General features: G+C 41.8%; 1 protein-coding gene across 3 annotated transcripts in view; it reads right to left on the reverse strand.

The window, feature by feature from the left end:
- The window catches only part of PLEKHG1 (pleckstrin homology and RhoGEF domain containing G1), a 251,462-nt gene that overhangs the window by 44,373 nt on the left and 186,111 nt on the right, over nucleotides 1-20,978 (reverse strand). For all 3 annotated transcript variants that reach the window (XM_066595929.1, XM_066595927.1, XM_066595926.1), the window contains one exon: nucleotides 13,961-14,505. In XM_066595929.1, coding sequence (XP_066452026.1) covers nucleotides 13,961-14,386 — 426 coding nt within the window. In that variant the 5' untranslated portion in view covers nucleotides 14,387-14,505. The remainder of the gene's footprint in view (nucleotides 1-13,960; nucleotides 14,506-20,978) is intronic.

The raw sequence follows: 20,978 nt of genomic DNA on the forward strand, positions 1-20,978 counted from the left end.
GCCAGTCCGTAGGCTCTTGAATAAAATACTTACCTCTCAGCTGCTGCAGTCTATGTCACTCATGTCCCCTGCTGACTTTCAAAAACACGGTCATGTCACGTGATTGCTGTGACCAATGTCAGATATACGTGTTGCATAGGCTTCTCATCTCTTACCGCCATTGTGGCTGCAGCTGCCCGTTTGCTGACCCCTACCCATTTGTGTTCGTCCCACTTACTGACAGTTTTGGCCCACCTGTAACATGAGGTCAATTTGCAATTTTTTCCCACAGCCACTTCAGGTTCCTAATCCACTCCTGCTCATCACTACTTACTATGAGGTTTTTGGGGTCCATGAGCAGCGTTTTTTCTGGTTGTCTTGTAAAGTTCTCAATTGGATAAGTAGTAAAAATCATGACTCTTGCTCATATCTTCACTAATATAAGTACAATTGACAGGTATTTGTTGGTCGTGACAAAACTTTCTTGACATCGACTCCCTACTAGAAGCATTGGAAACACATAAATTTAATGTATTGGGTGTGGTGGAAGGTGCTGGGTATGCTCGGCATCTCAGGATGCATACAATATATGTCCATTTGGGGGACACACCATGGCTACCGGAGCTCACTAAGCTAGAAGGGGTTCGGGAGATTGAAATATAAGGGCATAGGATGTATCTCCCAGATTTATAAAAACGGTCAATTGGAACAGTTTACTGCATTTTAAGCTGCTTTTCAACTACTGAACACCTACAGCTTCAGTTGATGTGATTATCATAATAGCTGAGGAAAATCGTGTTGCGTATTATCGTTTTTTTTTTTGACCGAGTCAATTGGCTCCTCTGAGTCCTCGGCCAGTCTTAGTTCTAAGCTATACAAATCTTTATTAATGAAAGAATTAGACTGATCTCCTCTAGTTTTTTTAAGAGAGCAGTAGGAAAGCGATTTGGGTCCTACTGAAGTTTCACAATGGCAGAAAATAGTTGTTATGACCCTAACACTTTAACTTATTGAGTCCCATAGGCTTTCTCAGGTATATGTCTTACATAGAGTGTACAGAACTCTTCTTTCATTCTATAGGATGGCAAAATTCTCCCTTATGCAATAAGATTAGGATTGCAGATCCTATTCATCCGTTTTCGATCTGCCACCGACTGACCAGGTACTCGGGAGCCATACTATATATTATTACTAACATGTACGTGGTCCTGTTAGACCCTATGCCTTACGTATGTGTCTTAGGATATGTGGAAGATCTCCCACTTTCTGATTCATTGAAGCTTGCAGTGGTGAAAATGCTTTACATGGCCTGAAAGCTTGTAGCGCAGAAATAGGATGCAGAAGGAAATAGGAGCCATTATGAACCCCTTGGCTGGATAGGTCTGCGTTGGTCTCATCTTCTTAACTTTTGCATTGTCTCTTTCCTATAGGAATGTCCACAAGAGTGTTATCCTCAGTTGGGACATAATACTGCTGGATAATTGGCTTGGATATTGGAGAAGGGAAATGGACTGTCTTGTCAGTATTATACCACTACCTGCATGAATAGATTAGGTATTAGGATATGCTTTATACTTATGCCTGGGGCAATAGAGGGCAACCAATGCACTCTGCACCTTCTGTTTGATATGGGGGGGGGGGGGGGGGTGTATGTTTGTTTTCTCCATAAATTAAAAGAAATTGTTCATAGTGACTTTATATGTGTTTTATAGTTAAGGATTAAAAAATATAAACACACAATTTAAAATGTGCATTCACAAAATCTGACAAGGTATTGAAATCTGAAGCCACTGTGGGTATTCCACACTATGGAGAATGAAAGCAACATAAATATAATCCCTCCTCAACGCTGACAGTCTAGTGTTGTCTCAGCACCACCTGTTTTCTTCTTGAACTTATGCAAGTAACACCCCGGGGCAAATAGTGACATGGGTTTTCCTGAATGTCTGAGGAGCATAAATAACACTTGAGTGCGTTGTCTTAAATGACCTCTCAATACAAAAGGAGGAGATGGTGAGAAAGTCGTTATCAGCGTGAACACCGAGGTTAAAAATTAAAAGTTTAAAAATGTAAGGCGAAAAGCCAATTAGAAGACAATATACCGTGTACTTACGGATACATTTCACTCTACAGGAAGTATTAAAAGTACATGCTGTGACATATGATATTACATATCTTTATCATGGTGTTTTCTCATGTAAAAAAACTAATTTTTTACAAGATATTAAACTCTCAACAGACAATGTATAGTACATACAGCAGATGCAAAGAAAAGGATTAACATGATGATCTTTAAAGGGGTCCTCGAGTTGCAAACTATTAATGGGTCATCTGCAGAATAGTCAACAAGCAGATGTCTGCGTCCTGTAATCCCTACTGGTTACTTGTTTTACGGGCCAGTGTGCTGATGTTTACAGGAAGCAGACAGCTCTGTTCCCACTGCAGTGGCCAGGTTTTGTATTGCAGGCGAGGTAGCTATTGAAATAAATAGGAATTTTGCCTGCAGTAGCTGGCCACAACAGTGAGAATGGAGCAGTCTACTTGCTGAAGAAAATCACCTCAGTGCAAGAGCACAGCAACCTGATGTACAGATGACCAATATGGTCTGGAGTTGCGGTGTACCACCAATCTGTCTTGCAGATAATCTCACCAATAGTTTGAAACTGTACAACCCCTTTAATAAATAGGAAGGATCTGGCATCATGGTTAACGTTTTTAAAGGATCCATGAATGATTTGTTGTATTTCATATTTTTAAACCCTTCAGATTTTTTAGTGGCTTATGCTATTTTGCCCATCAAGAACTAGGATTAATAGTCAGCTAAGAAATGGGTGGTGAGGGCTGTTTCCTCAAAAGTAGAATTGCAAATGGCCATGTAATGAACCCTAAATATAACTACTACTTAACATTGCTATGACGCTCGATGCTATGATGGGGTTTCTGGTCTTCCTCCTCTTTAGCACCAACTTAATACTCAGGAGGATGGCTAGGGTGCCGAAGTATGCTGTCTGATCTGTGTCACCACCTGTGAGCAGCAGAATAGAGCTTTGTGGAGGTGCATGCCAGAGCTCAGAATCCAAGATGGCCCCCGCTCCCTGTGCTTGTGCCACCACCTCTGCCAAGCGCTGGCTGCGTCCTCTAGTGAAAGTGGAGAGCTGGTCCTTCTGTATATGGACCTCATCGTGAGCCGCATAAAACGACATAGCGGACCGGATTCAGTTCACGGGCCTCGAGTTTGAAACATGTGGTCTGGAACAAATCAATTCAGATTACAGAATGACAATGACTTCACATTAGTGTTTCCTTCATTATTTATATGTATAGATAATATATATTTTTTGCTTTATGGTCTTCTGGACTTTTTTTACCCATTGCGGTGCAAGAAAGGTGATCAGAAGTTTTAAAAGCAATTAAGCAGCTATCTAGACAACCCCTAGAGCCTTCTAAACATTGCTAGAATTACCAAAGGAAAAACAACAACTAGACATTTTATGGGGCTGTTAAGTGTAATTTTGTACTTTCATCATTAAACTTTGTGTTACAGCAGTTGGTCGCCGTGGTTTGCTAACACATCCTACGCTCATGTTGGCATTAATCGGTGATGTTGTTACAGCAATCGTCACTAAGCCCAATTTCACATCACCTGATGTATTCAATGACTTTGCCATGTCTGCAACGCAACTTATACTGGCTGCCTCTTTCTCCACCCAACTAACCTCTTGCTTTATTAGATTAAATTAGGTTTTCCATGTTAACGAGCTTCAGCAGAGCCCTGTAAACTTAAGGTGCGTTTAGATGTAACCATTATCATTCCAAAAATCGCTCAAAAAGAACAAGCGGGAATGATAATTGTTCAGCTTGAACGCGAGCCAACAACTGTTGTTCAGTTTCAGCCGGCATAAAAATCATCATCGGCTTATTGGCTTCTCGTTGTATATAAACACTGATTGTTCAGTGTTTCACATAGAAGTGTGTAGAGAAGGGTATGAACACTCCTAGAAGGTGAGTGAGGAGACTTATAAGGCCATTCATGCTCCTTTGGGAAACATACAAATAAGGAAGATTTGGAGTCTCGATAACAGCATAAGTTTATGCTGAAACGCGTTGCTGTACCTGTTGTACCTGCTGCTGTACTTACGGTCAACACTTCATTTAAAAATAAAGAGCATTGAAAAATTAATTAGGACTATCATCAGATTCCTCAGGCCACAGGGAGGTTTTTTTTCTCTGAATCTGAGTTTGAAGACCCCCCCCCCCCCGCCCTCTAAGTGGCACAATAATTTTTCTCTTATCTTTGTCCGCATGACCGCAATACGGTTGCTCCTAACAAATTTCAAATTTTAAATAAGGAAGATGGAAGAATACCTCTGCAGCGCCAACTGTAGGATGGCAGCATTCCTGCAAATCAATGTCCGACAATTTATACAGGTCTATGCAACGACAGGGAATTGAAAATCAAGGCAGAACCTCTGCAGCGCCACCCCTTGGATGACGGCATTCCATCTTCCTTATTCACATAGACATGTGAAACACTGAACGATAAGTGAGTGAGAAGTTCACGATTCTCAACGATGATCTGCCTGTCTAAGGGCTCTTTCACACGGGCGTATATCGGCCGCCGTTTGCACGGCCGTCCGATATATGCTACAATCTGATGCATTGAATTCCAATGCATCAGATCACATGGCCATATTCCTGCGGTGTAAAAGCGCCTGGCCGGGCCAATACAGCGCCAGGTGCTTTCAGGCTGGGCCTCAAGGATAGTCCTGGAACCATCTTTCCAGTAGGAACACGTCAGCCACTGCAATGTGCTCCTATGGGAGCCAATGATAGCGACCGGATAAAGGCGGTTGTTCATAACTTAACATGCTGCGGAAAAGTAGAATTAGGGCCTTTTACACAAAAAAAATCATTGGTCTATGCGAATTTAAATGATATCATTCAGTGTTAACATGCCCAACGATTGAACCAGAAATAAGGATTGTTTTGCTTCTCGGCCATTTTTTATTTTATGCAGGTATTAAAATTATTGTTCACTCGTTCGCATGTCATTGCATGTGAGCAGCAGTTGTTTAGTCGTTCACATTCACTGGAATAGTAAATGTGAATGACTGAATGATTTGCGAATGCAATTCTGAATGAAATTGCAAATGATGTATCTGCCTCTGTTGTCATCATTCACTGGTGCGAACAATGTATCGTTCCATGTAAAAGAAACCTTAGGCCGGCATCACACGGGCATATTCACACATGCAATACGCAGAGAATAGAATATATTGATAAAAAAACGGGTTAATGTCTCATGCGTGTATTTCTGGTTGTGCAAAAAAACATGTTCTACTTTTTCTGCACATTTGCACACAAAAGGTCCCGATAGAAATCGGAAAAGCGCATGCAATACACTAGGAGATGTACAAACGCTGCGTAATTCCATTGGACAAAGAATAGAGATGAGCAAGCATACTGGCTAAGGCTAACTACTCGAGTGAGTAGTGCCTTAGTCGAGTATCTGCCCGCCCGTGTCTAAAGATTCGGCTGCTGGCGCGGGTGACAGGTGAGTTGCGGCAGTGAGCAGGGGGGAGCGGGGGGAGAGAGGGAGAGAGGGATCTCCCCTCCGTTCCTCCCCGCTCTCCCCCGTTGCTCCCCGCCCCCCGAATCTTTAGACACGAGCGGGCAAATACTCGACTAAGGCACTTCTCGCTCGAGTAGTTAGCCTTAGCGAGTATACTTGCTCATCTCTAAAAAAGAACATATCTAAAACTCAAACTAATTAGGCTTTTATCTTGCTGCGTTTGTTTGCTGCATGCAAATTGAACATGCCTTGTGGACGCAAAAAGTACACTTAAATTTGCTGATGCACATGCAAAAAAGCATCGTTCCGCAAAAATGCAATGCTTATGCGCGTGCAAATACGCTTTCACTTGTGTGACCCTGGCCTTAGTCTCTTTCTCTAGTGTGTTCCTAAAGGCTCCACTCCGGTTTCCATAATTCCAGTTATTGAGCCCTTTTTCCTACAGAAGAAAGATCGGCAAGATTGGTTGGGTGTAGTAATTAGGAGCAGGGTAATCTGGTATTTATAACATATGACATTTTAAGTAGGGGGTTTTGTCTAAGCTTGTAAATTGGCTTTCTGTAAAATACTTTATGCTGCAGGCTACAAACGTGCTCTACTACCCAGGCAGTACAGTGAATGGCAAGGAATACTGTTACAAAGTACATAATTAGTATTCGCTCAGAGAATTACTGGATTTTGTCTACAAGCCTAAAAGGGTGGTCATACTCATTCAACGAATGTTGGCCAATGCAATAGTTTTGGCCAGAGCCAGTGGAGAATGTAAAAGTGTATGGTGTGTCCCGATTCTGCCTCCATGGCTGACATTGGCGGAAAGATGCATTGGGATACCGGACTGCAACATGCCTGATCCTTTTGTGATCAAGTGAGAAACGTCACTGATATAAGCTGCTGCACATCTCTAATTATTCCCACTTCCTTTGGAGAACAATATACATGTAAGGCCCTTTTACATGGAACAATATTGTTCAAATGAGCAAAAGTGAGCAATAATCGTTCAGTCTAAGCGCAGTCAATGAACGACCGTCAAATGATAAATCATTCACTTTTCGTTCGTCATTCATTTTATGCAGCATAAAAATCATCGTTGGCTCGTTCACTTATCGTTCAGTTTACATAGTGCTCGTCAGTCTTTCTCATTGGCCTATACAGTGAATGTGAATGATTTCTCGTTTGAATGAGCCAATAATGTATCTGCTGTATAAACAGGCTACAAGAGTGAACTTCGTCCAACAAGAAATCCGTAGGTCTATACAACCCTTAGTTGTCTCGGAAGGATAGCAGTTGTGAACAAGCATTCTCCGGAAAACTATTTGAGGTGCATGGCCATCTTCAGGTCTCATTTCAGAATCGGTTATAATACGTTTCCTGGTAGGCCTACTGACTGGAATATTACACTAGTTTAATCTGAGGACCAGTGTGGTCACAAGTGTCCTTTCGAAACAAGGAATTACTACTACTAAGGTTTGGCTCTCTGTTTAAGCAGTCAGCTAGACACAAGTTCCGTGCAAGTCTGAAAGGTCCTCTTTCATTTGCAATTCACATGAGTCATTTTAAACTCTAGATGAACAGCCAGAATAATTTTATAGGACTCGAGTTCAATAGTGTAACAAAAGCTCCTGTAGGGCCTCACACAGTATGTGTGTAACACTACTCCGGCTCACACTAGGTGGTTATTTTCACTACATGTAATGGAAATCCTATAAAAACACAATATTTTGACGGTGGTTGCCCAGGCCTTTCATGTTATTCCCTGTAATTCGGAAGTTCGTTTTCTGACTATCCAAAATTTCCTCATTCTTTGCCATCAACTGTCTTAGTTGAAAATACTGTAAATAAACTATGATGGATTATAGAAGGTGTTTTTGCAAATAGCAAGAAGACGTTTCTCAACTTTCTCAGACTTAAATGTTTAAGTTACATATCAGCACAAAAAGAGCCACTAATAAAAAATGAATCTAGCCATTTATTACACATCATGTTCTAGGCGCCTGTTCCTTTACCTACACGTAAAAGTAAGCCACATATTCATTGGGGAATTAAAAAGTGTTTTTTCCCCCCTTTAATTAAAACAAGCCCAAATAACTGATTTCAGCATTTCCTTTTCCATATTGACCTTCACAGAAAAACACGCTCTATGATTTTATGAGGACAAAGCCTAATGCAGTGTTTCCCCCCAGCGCCAGACCTCAAGGCTCCCCCAACGCCAGGCCTCAAGGCTCCCCCAACGCCAGGCCTCAAGGCTCCCCCAACGCCAGGCCTCAAGGCTCCCCCAACGCCAGGCCTCAAGGCTCCCCAACGCCAGGCCTCAAGGCTCCCCCAACAGGTCATGTTTTCTGGATTTCCATATTCTTCATGCCTCAGACATTATCACAGGTGCTCTTACTATAGTGTATCCTAAAACATGACCTGCTGGGGTACCTTGAGGACTGCCAACAACATATGTTCGCATAGAAGACTGCGGTAGTCATTGTCCCAGGTCCTGAATCTATTAAGACTTCAAAAATGCCCCTGGTAATCTTCCACATGTTTTGGGTGTTTCATATTGTAGACCATGATCCCCATGTTGTATACCATTTCAAATATACAGTTTTATAGATAGCACACTCAGTAACTTCAAAATAGGGATAGTGTGTCCTAAAGAGCCATGAACTCAACTTTTACGAAATAGAAAAAAGCACTGTCTAAAATGTGTAAATCATCAAGTCAATTGTTTAGACTAAGATTCGCGGGAAATTAATAATAAGACTCCCTTTAACCTTTGAGGATATAAGATAACGGTTACCAGCTGGTAGACATTGCAGGAAAACAGGATCTCTTACAAGTAAGAGCGGTCATCTCTACAGAATTTCTCCTGATTATTGAAGCATTAGTTTAGCTGGTAGAAACCATTAGGGGATGTCTATATCCCACATATTCGGCTGTATAGATAGGCAGAACTCTTCAAGGCATCAGGTCAGCAAACTCATTAAAACTTCAGAATTCGGCTTCATTCATTCACACGCCTGTACGATAACTATGTGCGAACCACATGTTCATCTGCAAAAATAGGATTGGAAACCATCAGAGGGAGGCAGGAAAACCTTTACAAATGTATTTTTTGACAAACGTTTTCCTGCTTTTCCATGATGGGATCTGATCCCACTGAACACATGGCTTTTACATAGAACAGGCATACCAGCAATATTCTGTTCTTGGTCCAGCACTGGAAATACATTCTCCAAATGCTAAAGCTATGATGGCTGATAGGAACACCATTCCAGATGGATAATAATCAATGACTAGAACAGTTCTCCTTACACTTATATTGAGGTTAGGATCACATCTTAAATGCTCTATAGATGGGAAGTTAAAGAGGCACATGGATAATGGCCTCGTGTTTCACTTACGTATGAACCTTTTTGTGTATGCATTTCTCTACCCTCCAAGTTTCGCTTTTCCTATATCCAGGTCATAAATTACATCCTAACATTTCTAACCTAAAAGTTGTTTAACCCCTTAAGGATCAAGTGCGGTAAATATACTGCGCTTGGTCCTGGGTTTTAATCCCCGCAAATAGCAGAAGTACGTCGCAGAATTAAAACCTTTGCTTCTGCAATCAAGCAGGAGCAGGTCAGGACCTCAGCTGTCAGATACAGCCGAGGACCCGGAGGAGAAGAGAAATGTTTTTTTAACTGCTTCTGCCTTTTCATACTAGATAGCCCTCGTTGAGTGCTATGCACTAAAGAGTGAAATTACAAGTATTACCTCCGATCACATAACCACCAGGTGCCCTGTCATGGGAGAGCTGCAGGGTCCTAACCTGTCACTACAGGAGGAGGTTTTCCCCTGTAATTGGGGCTCCTATGGATGCCCCAGATACAATGGAAAAATATGAAATAAAAAAAAAGAAATACAATGTGAATGACCCCTAGTGCTGTTATATGACATCACGGGGAACACAGATGGTAAAAAAAAAACAAGTTAAAAAAATTTACAGCATAAAATTTAAAAAAATTATATATACATAAACACAACTATATACAAATAAAACAAGTGTACCACACAGTGGGTCAATGACAGATGTATATAATAGTATGACTATACCTTAAGGGAATGCATAATGGTCCTAGGCTAACTCTACAAATGTTTTTTAACCAAAATTGCTACTGTATATTCGGGAGCTTTTTTCTGTTTCTATACAGTGATAATACCTTAGGTCTTGATTCTCCAAATTCCTGACTACATATATTGATGCCCCACCTGTTTCACAATGCTACAGGGTATAGACGTGTAGGATTTCTGTGACCTTTACACTTTGTAAAGTTTTTAATTTCACAAATGTTTCCCACAGTATTGAAAAAGTTTAGAAAAAGTCTAGTTCAAAATCACAGTCCAAGCACTCTTCATCTTGTGCATTCCTGCCTGACCTGCACGGTGACCCTCCACCTGGACAGCTGGTTCATGTTTATTGTCCGATACTAAAATGACTTTTTACTGCCAATTATTTTGAACTTCCAGTTTCACTTTTCTAGAGACAAAATTCTGATTGTTTTTGTTTCCCTTGAACGCCAACTCCACCGAGGCAACCAATCATATTTTATTGCACACGTATGTCCAAAGTGAAAAATAAAGCAACTTTGCAATAAAGTAGGTCTTGATTAAAAGTTTTTTTTCATAAATTTGGCCTTAACAGCATTTATTATGCATTTTCATGGTAACCATAATTCCTTTAATGTCTTCTACTTGTTAACCTAATATTTGTAGGGACAAGTAGCAGGATCTGACTATATAGGGCTAATTATCTGTTACGATGGAGATGTATAGGTCTGACAAGATCTGTCAAAACAATTTCTAGAAAATTTGTGATCAAGAGACATTACAAAGTTGCTTCATTTTTTTTATGTTATGCATTGAAAAAAAAAAAGGTGTGAACTTTATGTTCTTTAATTTATGATATCAATGTAAAAGTGCAAGTGGATGTTAGGTGATGGCGCAGTGGTGACAGATACAGTAAAAACTTTTAACTAAACATACAAATATTAATTCAATTTAAGTCCGATGGGCAACGAAGCAGCAGTGACTGCTTAAGCACTTCTGCGGAAAGAGTAAGGAGTATTCCCTCCAGTACTCTACACACACCCTTCTTTTTCTTGTATCACATGCAAGAGACTAAAGTGGAACTTATCCAATCCTACACAAACCACTTTCATGTTCATCTGTATAGCAATGCTGCGCTATGTCATTGACAAAGTACCAGAAAGTGGGTTAAAAGACAGATTGTAGCGGATAATGCTGACATCTACACAATCGCTATACAAGATTTTCTCTGCTTGCATTTGCAGAATAAAACCAGTGGAGTCATAATGTTTCACTTACGCCGACCATAAGAGAACTGAGATGCGGGATAAACCCACATACGGCAGGAACAAAAAAGATCTGATGGGAGAGCCTATTATTGCGAGCTCGGTTGCCGTCTGACTCATTGGTCAGTTGAAGACTACTTCAGTAGCTATTCATGGATTTCAATAGTTTCATTACAGAATGAAAATGTGATTTTTAGGCCATGCATGCTGCCATGCAATTTCCAATAAAAGATGGTCAAGTATGGCCAGATTTAATGTGTTACTCCCATGAGATATTTCCTTGTAAATATATTGCAGCCGGTTGCCTACAATCCACGCTGTACTCTCCAGAGTATAAAGAACATCATAGATCATATATTGTGTCTTGTAGATTTAATATTGAGTAGGAGCGTCATTTTAATGGCCATATTGAAACTATAAGGAAGTGTTGGTGCACAGCACAGACACCCCTTTTTCAACTAAAGGCCCATTTAGACAACGATTATCACTCAAAAAGATGGCTTTCGAGCAATAACCATTGCCTCTAAACGCGCAGCCATGGTGCAATTTTCGTACACTATTCGTTCATCGGTGATTCTAGCAAGCTGGAAATCACTGATGACTGTTATCAGCGCCACAAGCTGATTTTCTCAGCAGGCATTGCTGATAGCATTTGTTCAGCTGGTAACCTGCTGGCAGTTCTCAGCGGGACACCAGTTGAAAGCTCCGAGAACAATGCAGCTGTTTGCATATACAAAACAGCTGCTTTGTTCTCTGAGTTATCATGGTTGTATCCTGCTCCGCCTGCATTAACTATTAAGTAGCTAATTAGCTACTTAGAGTTATGCAAAAATGATCACTCAAAATTGTCACTCAAGCTGTCATTTGAGCGATTTTTGAGCAATTATCTTTCAGTGTAAATGGACCTTTAGACTTGGTTTTGTGAAGATTTTAACAGCATCTCCATGGTAGTCTAATGAGCCAAATTTAATATCTCTACTAAGAAAAAATGATAGATCGAATGGGGGGAATACAATACCCAGAGAGGTCATCAAATTTGTGATTATTTACTTTAGAAATAAGGTGGCTGAGGCGTGACCTAATAACTATGTATAAATATATTAGGGGGGAATCCAGAGATCATCTGCCTATACCAGGGGCTATAACAAGGGGGTGCACTCTGGGTCTAAAGGAAATAAGGTTTCTACACCAACATAGAAGGGGGTTCTTTACTGAAAGAGTGAGACTATGGAACTCTTTGCCTGAGGTCGTGGTAATGGCGAATTCGGTAAGAGTTTAAAAAAGGCTTTCACGCCTTTCTTGAGCTTTACAATACATGTAATGTCACCGATTACGTCAAAAGGATTGGTGATCCGGGGATTATTCTGATTGCCAGATTGGAGTTGAGAAGGAATTTTTTCCCTAAAATTAGGAAAACTAGCTTCTACCTCATTGAGGTCTTTTGCCTTCCTGGATCAACATTGGGGGCTAATAGGCTGAACTGGATGGTCACAAGTCTTTTTTCAGCCTAAAATACTATGTTACTATGTATTACATACTTTCATTTAAAAGTATTTTTACTCTGGTGGTGGTACGGAAGAGCTGGAAACTTGTGGGTGCCCTGCAAACTACAGATGATTGCTAGATGTCTTGACAGTGGGATCAGCTGTGATCAGCTCATTTTTGGGATCACTTCTAATGAAAATTGATTGTAAAAAGTAGACAACCCCTTTACACTGCTTTTTATGGATATCATTTTCCTGCAGAGTTCTCCTACTGTGGATTATCATTCCAATGAAGAACAATGAATTGTAGCACAAAAAGCATTCGTACCATCAGCAATGCTTGTATGTCTTTCTTCAAGTCAAGTTTGATAATTTCAGTATTGGAAGTCAGTTAGTAACACCATGCCAGCAAGGAAAAGGTCTTTGGCCAAAAATACTTTAATGCGTACTGCACATCCCATAAATCAACATCAAGAATTTGGAAATCACCTAGCATTCACGACATGCATACTTTATTTCCTTAAGGTGAGGTCATCATTGCAATGTGCTTAGCACAATGAAGTTTATTTCTTTCCTTTTCATTGTCCATTGTTTGTACAGCTCTTTATTGTGACATGAGTCACAATGTTAAAATCTGCACAAGACCCGCAGAAACTTTCAGTACTTGAGACCTATAAATCTAAAACTGGTATCATGAATGAAGAAAAACGGGCCTTACAGAAAAATTGTTGAGCATGACTTTATGTTAATGAGTCAGTGGATATTTGCCCAGACAAGTGCAAAACACATTCAAGTGAAGTATTCTCTGAAAACTGGCCATTACAGTGAAGGATTTATTTCCAGCGTTATTACCCAGTGATGTCTCAAGAAACATCTAATCTTAGCCTCAAGATCAGTCATCTGTCATAAAACAATGAACATATTTTTTAAAGTGCAGTCTTTTTATAGGGAACTGGGGCATCAGGAAGAGACCATAGGGTGCAGCTGAGCCGTGCTCACATGAAGTTGCAAATGGCCACATAATTAACCCTACAAAAACAAAGCTATCACTGTCTACCAGGGGTCCATGGTTTAATCAAAGGGTGGTTTTACACCTGCGCCCAGGTTTCTGTTTTGTTCAGGGAGCAGGAAAGAGGAATTCTCATGGCCGTTCGGTTCAGTCTCAAAACAGAACTGAACAGCACCGAAACAGACCCCATTGACTATAATGGGTTCCGTTTGGTTTCCGCTCAGCTGCCCGGCATTTTATCAGAATTCCAGTATTTTGAGCCAGATCTGTGGCTGAACCTCCAACTGAAGGTTCCAACGCTGATGCGAAACCAGCCTAATACAACACTGATGAAAAAGCGTATGTCTCACGTTACATTAATCATAACAATTCATAAGGAGCCCACAATTTAGCTCTATGCCTAAATACTCTGGCCATCCTGGTAACCGAAACCCAGGGTATGCGCCCCCCAAGGCCTGCCCCTCTATCATCATTGTTTTTGTGGATGCTAGTCACTTTGGCTCTTCACTGTATGTAACAAATGTTATGTCCAAGGTCTATATATTCTTTTGCAAAATGTACTTTATCTTACCTCAACAATGCTTTTCAAGTCTTGTACATATGTCCTCTCTGTTTGGAGGATTTCTTGGACCACTCTATCAACATACATGAGCTTTGGACTGCTGGGCTCCACAACTTCAGCTTTTGAACAGTTCTTGACAGATCCTTTAGATTCTTTCCACGGTATAGTCCTTCTCTCATCTGAGTATTTTTCTCTTGAACTTCCATGGCCTTGTTCTCTGCTGTAGTTAGTCCGAAGCCCATCATTTAACAGCTGACGGGAAGGAACAAGCTCAAGTTTTATGGCTCCAGCTTCCTTATCCGGGTGAAACAAACCCATGTGGCTGTTTGATGCTAAGGTCATTCGACTTCCAAATGAACAATGACTATCCCGGGAAGAGGAGGAGGAGGAGGTTGAACCAAAGCTAACAGGTCTATCACTGTCCGAAAGCTCCATGTTTTTGGTCCCACAATAACGGAATTGTCTCTTTGACCTTTGAAGATCAACCCTCGTTGTTCTGGGACTTAGAGGTTCTGTGACAGATGTTAGAGAATCAAGTGGTGAAGGGTAGTCATCTAGAATAAAACAAATGGAATGTTTATATTAAAATTCGCTATTAAATAGAAGGGAATCACATTGTTATTCTCAACAAAACCCATTTCATTATACTTCTTGTTTATAACGAAACACTAGCTAGTGGCTGAACTGCTTGCTACCTCTGAGAAGCCATATATACCCCATTTCTCACCAATTCCCAATTTGTTCTTCAGTTGTGATAGAACTGTGTTATACATTAACATTCCATAATGTTTTTAAGCCAAGTAACCTCTACTCAAATAAATTAGATCACAGTATCCACAAAAGTATGATCCTACACTGTGCTGCATCTACAGGATAGCATTAGGACAGTGCAATTACCCGATTGGCTGCACAGCTTGTTCGGCTGCAAGTCCTGGAAGTGCACAAAATTGTTATAGAAAAGCCATACAGCGTCCGCCGCCGCTGCAGCAGTGCACCCCCAGCAGCAAATGGCTTCCCCAGCGGCAGAGCAGAAGGCGGAACCCCACTCACTGTACAAGCACAGCGTGCAGTCGGTAGCAGGGAGGCTCAAGCCAAGTTACTCTGCTTTCCTGGGAGCGGCCGTCAGGGACCAATGATGTGGCTGGTGGAACTGAGGTGACTGCCGGTGCCCAGGACGAAGGGGTGAGCCGGAGGGTGGCTAGGATGCATGGCTGAAATGGCAGCCGGGACGGAGCACACACGCTGCAGCATCTGCATCGATTTGTGCCAGCCCTGCAGGCTTAGGCTGAGGGTTAATATTCTTCTTAAGCTTACATTATGACATGTAAACGCTGCCAGGCTACAGCGGTAACATGGCAGCATTTCCAGGTAATAATGTAAGCCTAAGAACTATAGTAACCCTCAGGCTAAGGCTGTAGCGCTAGCGCAAATCCATCCACACTTTGCTGCTAGGACCTTCCTGCCTTGACCCTATCGGGAGCTAGGGGTGTGAGAGGGGCGTTCCTCCTGTTAAACCCCCAGCTTCCGGTGGCATCAAGATACAATAATACGGATATGATGTGCACCATCTATTTCAAGTTGAGAAGTGAGACTATGAATTTAAGCATGCCTGGAATAAACATATCTATCCTAGGATTTCCCAGGATTCCAATATCTGATCAGTGGGGTTCATGGCTCGGGATCCCTGTCAAGCAACTGCTTGAAGAGATTGTGGTGCTCAAGTGCACATCTCTGCCTCGTAACTCCATTCCAGACACAGCATCATACATTTCATGGCATGTGATGTATGACCATAACGTTACTGGCCTGAGAAGGAGCTGTGGCAGTCATCCAAGTGCTGCAGTGCTATCAAACAGCTGGTGAACTGGGGTCCTGTGTGGCGAACAACCACTGATCAGATATTGATCACCTATCTTAAAGGATAGGTCATCAGTGCTGGAGTCCCTTGTAAAACGCAAATAATACGATCGTGTGAAGAAGCCCTTATGCAACTATTGGTAATGAATACCATTGATACATTAATGTAGTTAATGTTTATTCTCATTACTCCTTTGTGATTTTATCTGATACAAAACACAATGTAATCTCCATTTATACAGAAAAATTAGCTTATTTAGTCAAGTATAACAAAGTCCATATATCTTTTCGCTTACTGATAACAGCAACCTACATACTATACACACAGCAATAAGTGACACATTACATTTTACTTAAAAGGACAGAATATAAGGTCAGCCAACAACAGAATTACAATAAGATAACATGAGCTTTTTGCTACATTGAGGACAAATATTTGTTACAAGACAATGATTAAAATGAGGGGACAGTAAAATGACATAATTTCTATTTCTACGGCAGTGGTCTCCCTGTGGCGGACTGCTCCCACTCCTCCTTCTGCATAGCAATACAACAAAGATGTCCATTATTTGCTTCCTCTTACGTCCACAAATACAGAAGCAGATTGTACTATTGAAACGCAACGAAAAATTGTTACTTGAATTCAACGGCCCGAGGTCACCTACCAGCAACACTACAGCTGACCCTGTTTGTTCATTACATGCTACCCCCTAGCAATTGCTTTGATACGGTCATGTCAGGGCCATCTGTTAAAGGAAACCCAGACCCAAGATGTCAGTAGATTTGACTGGTTAAAAAAAACAAACAAAAAACAGTTGTGATAAATACCAATGGGGCTAATGGTCCTTGCAGACACAATAAGAAATGCACAATTCTGGTTTGCCTGAGCGAACGAGCTGATGACGTCATCACCATCTCGTTCGCGCTCGGCAGCCTGTTTGGATAGGCAGATCATCACTGAGAATTGATCACTTCTCGTTCAGTGAACGAATAAAAAAAAAAACAATTCTCATTTGTCGTTGGCTCCCATTTCAACTGAATGATTATCGTTCACTTACGTGAATGCATGTTTAGACATAAGTGATAAGAGTTATGCACTGCCATACCATATTTGTCTTCGATTAGATGAGTAAAGTCTCGTGCATACGGCTGTATTAAAAATATGTGGGACGGAATCTCATCGGCTCATTGCAAACGATAACTTATCTTTCTAAAATCCTACAACCAATACAAACAGGCAATTGTGGAGTGTAAATAAACAGAATTATTATTACGGGTCTTTAAAAGGAGTAGTGTCAAGATTTAAAGTTACCCCCTATTCAATAGCAGTGCCAGAGAAATCCAAGTGCTTGAACTCAACTTTCTCAGGCAGTCCTATTAAAATAAACTGTGCAACCACCACACCATTTATTTGGGGACCTTGGGTGTCCCACTGGTTGGACCTCCACATAATCAGATAGTTATCCACTATCCTGCAACGTTAAATCTTCGCACAACCCCTTGACTGTACTATAAAATGCAGCCAGTAATATGGCCCAAGTCTCAGAATATCAGCCCCCATAGACAGCAGGCTCCATCAAACAAATCTGAAAATCACTAAATGATGAAAATTTATAGAAACTAATGTAAGTGAAAAAGTGGACCAGTTTCCCAAGGCAGTGCTGCCATCCAGGGGTGTAACTAAAGGCTCAGGGGCCTTGGTGCAAAAGCTTAGCTACCTACCCCCCATCTGTACCCGTACCCATATCTAAACCATGCTGCATACAGCTGCAAAACGAATTTACATACATGATTTAGCCCCTTGAAATAAGCTTTCTAAACATGACTCATTTCCTGGACTACGTGAAAATCTGTTTGCAGTCCCTAAGGCTGCTTTCACACGGCCGGGAAAATCCTGTGAGAGTTGTCCGTTGCGAGATTCACAAATCTCGAACGAATATGAACCCCATTCTTTTGAATGGGGTCATACACGAGCGACTTTTTTTCACATCAAGTGAAAATATTATTGAATGCCCTATATTTAGGAGTTCCCTTGGAACACTTTGCGTCACCCATTGTTATTAATCAGGCTGGCACAGCATCGCACGGCGCACGATGTGCATGCGAGTGTGATGCGACGCGAGGTTTACCCATTGCAGCTAAAATCATCAATAGTCCCCTAATATGATGCAAGCTTGTTTTAACACGTATAGCATCTCCGGGGACATTGCACGTTGGTGAGCGTGATATCAGGCTGAGTTTCACGGCCAGATATTGCACTCTCCCGTGTGAAATTAGCCTTTGGCTGTGTTCATGTTTTTTGCTGCATTTTTGAACCACAATTAAAAATCACATACAAAAACTGCATGCAGTATTAAAAACCGCATGTGGATTCAAACAATACATGCAGGCTTTTTTTAAACTCAATGCAGGTTTCTAATGCGTTTGTTAGTTGTGTGTAAAGTGTGCAATCACATACAGGATACACCCAAGTTATACCAGCTGTACATTAACAATTATGTACTGGAGCTACCTAGGTTACACCTGCATGCTCCATATCACTATATACAGGGAGAAGTATATACATCTTCTGTATACAGTGATATCTGCCATGCTGGTGTAAGGACGGGTTCACATCTACGTTGGGACCTTTGACTGGAAATTCCGTCACAGATCTGGCACCAAATACCAGAAAAAGAGCGCTGCATGCAGCGCTTTTTCTTCCACCCAAGAGCCAGGCGAAAAGCACACTGAACCCATTATAGTCAATGGAGCCCCTCCGGCGCTGATTGGTTCCGTCTAGCAACGGATCCGTTCGGCAGTAGGGATTTCATTTTCCTGCTTCCCAAGTGGAACAGAAAAGCGGAATCTCCCAGGGGAAACCATCCAAAACTGGGTGTTTTCTCTATAAAATTATGTATGCACAACTGATATAAGCTATACATTCTGTATATAGTGATATCAACCATGCGGATATAAACTGAGCCAAGGTATACCAGTATGGTCTATATCACTATATACAGAATGTATAGCTTATACCAGCTGTACATATATAATTATATACAGGAGATCTCCAGGTTACACCAGCATGGTACATATCACTATATACAGGAGATGTATACCACCCTTTATCCCTGTATATAGTGATATGGAGCAGGCTGGTGTATCCTGGAGATCTCCTGTATAATTATATATGTACAGCTGGTATAATTTATACCACATATTTAAGTAGACTCCCCACTCTACTCACCTCTGCAGTAGTCTCAGGACAGCCTGTAAATAAAAGTCCAGAACCTGTGGCCGGAGCTAGCTCATGTGATCTGTGTTGCTATGCCTATCCTGGACTTTCATTTACAGGCCGTCTAGATACTGCTACAGGGGTGAGTAGAGAGGGGACCTAGACCCTCCGTTGGAGCCCCTGGTAATCGCTGGCTGGAAGTGCACTGATAGACTAAAGCTTTGACCACTCATAACTGCAGTCTCTCAATGGGAGGACCGCTCACCTTGGAAGTCTGCAGCCTGTAATTGCAGCCACCCCTCTCAGAGTGCCGACCTGCGGGCGCTGTCTCCCCACCTCACCTCCTCTTCTCTCCTCCTACAACCACACACTGTCATCCGCACCAATCATGTGGCCGGCAGTGCGACCGACCGGTAATGCACTCAGTGTATTTTGTATATGGCCGGGGCCTCTGGACCCCCTCAGTATAGGGGCCTGCTCGCAATTGCAACCCCTAGCGATACGCCACTGCTGCCATCAACACAATTGGTGTCTAGGACTGCTTTCCTCTTCGTGGAACCGGTTTGCTTTTGGTGGTTACTTGGATGAAGGGTTTAAAATAAGCCTTTTCTAGCATGAGGACTGTCTCACATGAGCATATTATGGCTGCATTTACACATCTGTAACATGGACAAGTGTCCCGGCCTGACTGCGTGTCTAGTGACCCTAAATGAGATCATCCTAGATCTCTATGATGTTCCAAGCTCAAGCAACTAGTTCTTCAGTAAGGCTGGGAAACTCCTCTGTATTTATAATTTCATAAATGAAGCCATAATATGCTTGTGTCAAACCAACCTAAAGGTTGTATTATGCTCTTTCACACACATTGTAGCCCATGGATCTTTGGAGTTTCCCCTGTAAAATGGAAAAAAGAAGACTAATTGGTACTTATGTAGTTTTATCTACATTAAATAAATGGGCTCCAATTTGGTGACTTAATTATAAAGCTATTGTGCAATTCCGAATAGATGACTACTAGGTGGCAAGTGAGAGAAGAGAGGTAAGTTGGTCTCCTTTTGGATTCATTTGCCCAGTTTTCCTGACAGCAGTACCACCTGTAGCGGCCTGGTACAACAGGGCCCCTCCATAACCGTGTGTATGCATTTGTCTATGTAATGTCAGTGACTTCTGTGTTGCATGATTGCTGTGTATTGCATAGCTGCAGCACTGAAAGGGTTAACCGACTGGTATGTGAGATGACTGTCTGGAAAATGTATTTGTTTGTATGTCATGTGACCTTGTAATATAAATGCGAATGCAAGGTGTGTGCAAGAGGAGAGTCCAGACTTGAAGAGGGTTAAAAGAGTTCTGTTCTGGAGAGCGCAAGAGGACCACACAGGCACCTTCAGCCTGTGTGGCCCAGAATGGAAGAAGCTGAGAAAAGTCTACAGCCTTTCCTGGGCCTGCTGTACCCAGGAGATATGGAAGGACTTCTTCCGTACTAACAGTGAGAGAATGATGAACTGCCATGCAGCGCACCCTTGTTTGTCAAATGTGAGTGTTGACCAGTACAGTGTTGGAGAGAAGAGGGAGTGTTGCCGGGATCCGGACCTACAGATAACTAGACTGTGGTTTCTCCTGTCCACCCATTAGTCCTCCCTGTCATACTACTTTGACGTGGTTGCACTGTTTTACTGCTGGCGTGTATTCTGAAGTTGTAATAAAGTTACTTCAAGTAAAGAGACCAGTTGCCCGTCCGTTTCCGGAGACTGTGTCTTAAAAGAATCCTGTGTGCGAGTGGATTTACTCTGACAACTAGGAATTCCCCTATGGAGGCCGCACAAGGGTGAGTTTACTCTGCCATCCAGGAACTCCCCCACGACAGAAGAAATGGTGGCGTCACGCATGACATAAGAGACTAAAATAATCCATTATTGGGTTTCTCGTTTATTAACCTGCCTTCGGCCCTTGGAC

Source organism: Eleutherodactylus coqui, chromosome 3 (genome assembly GCF_035609145.1).
Source record: "Eleutherodactylus coqui strain aEleCoq1 chromosome 3, aEleCoq1.hap1, whole genome shotgun sequence".
Classification (NCBI taxonomy): domain Eukaryota; kingdom Metazoa; phylum Chordata; class Amphibia; order Anura; family Eleutherodactylidae; genus Eleutherodactylus; species Eleutherodactylus coqui.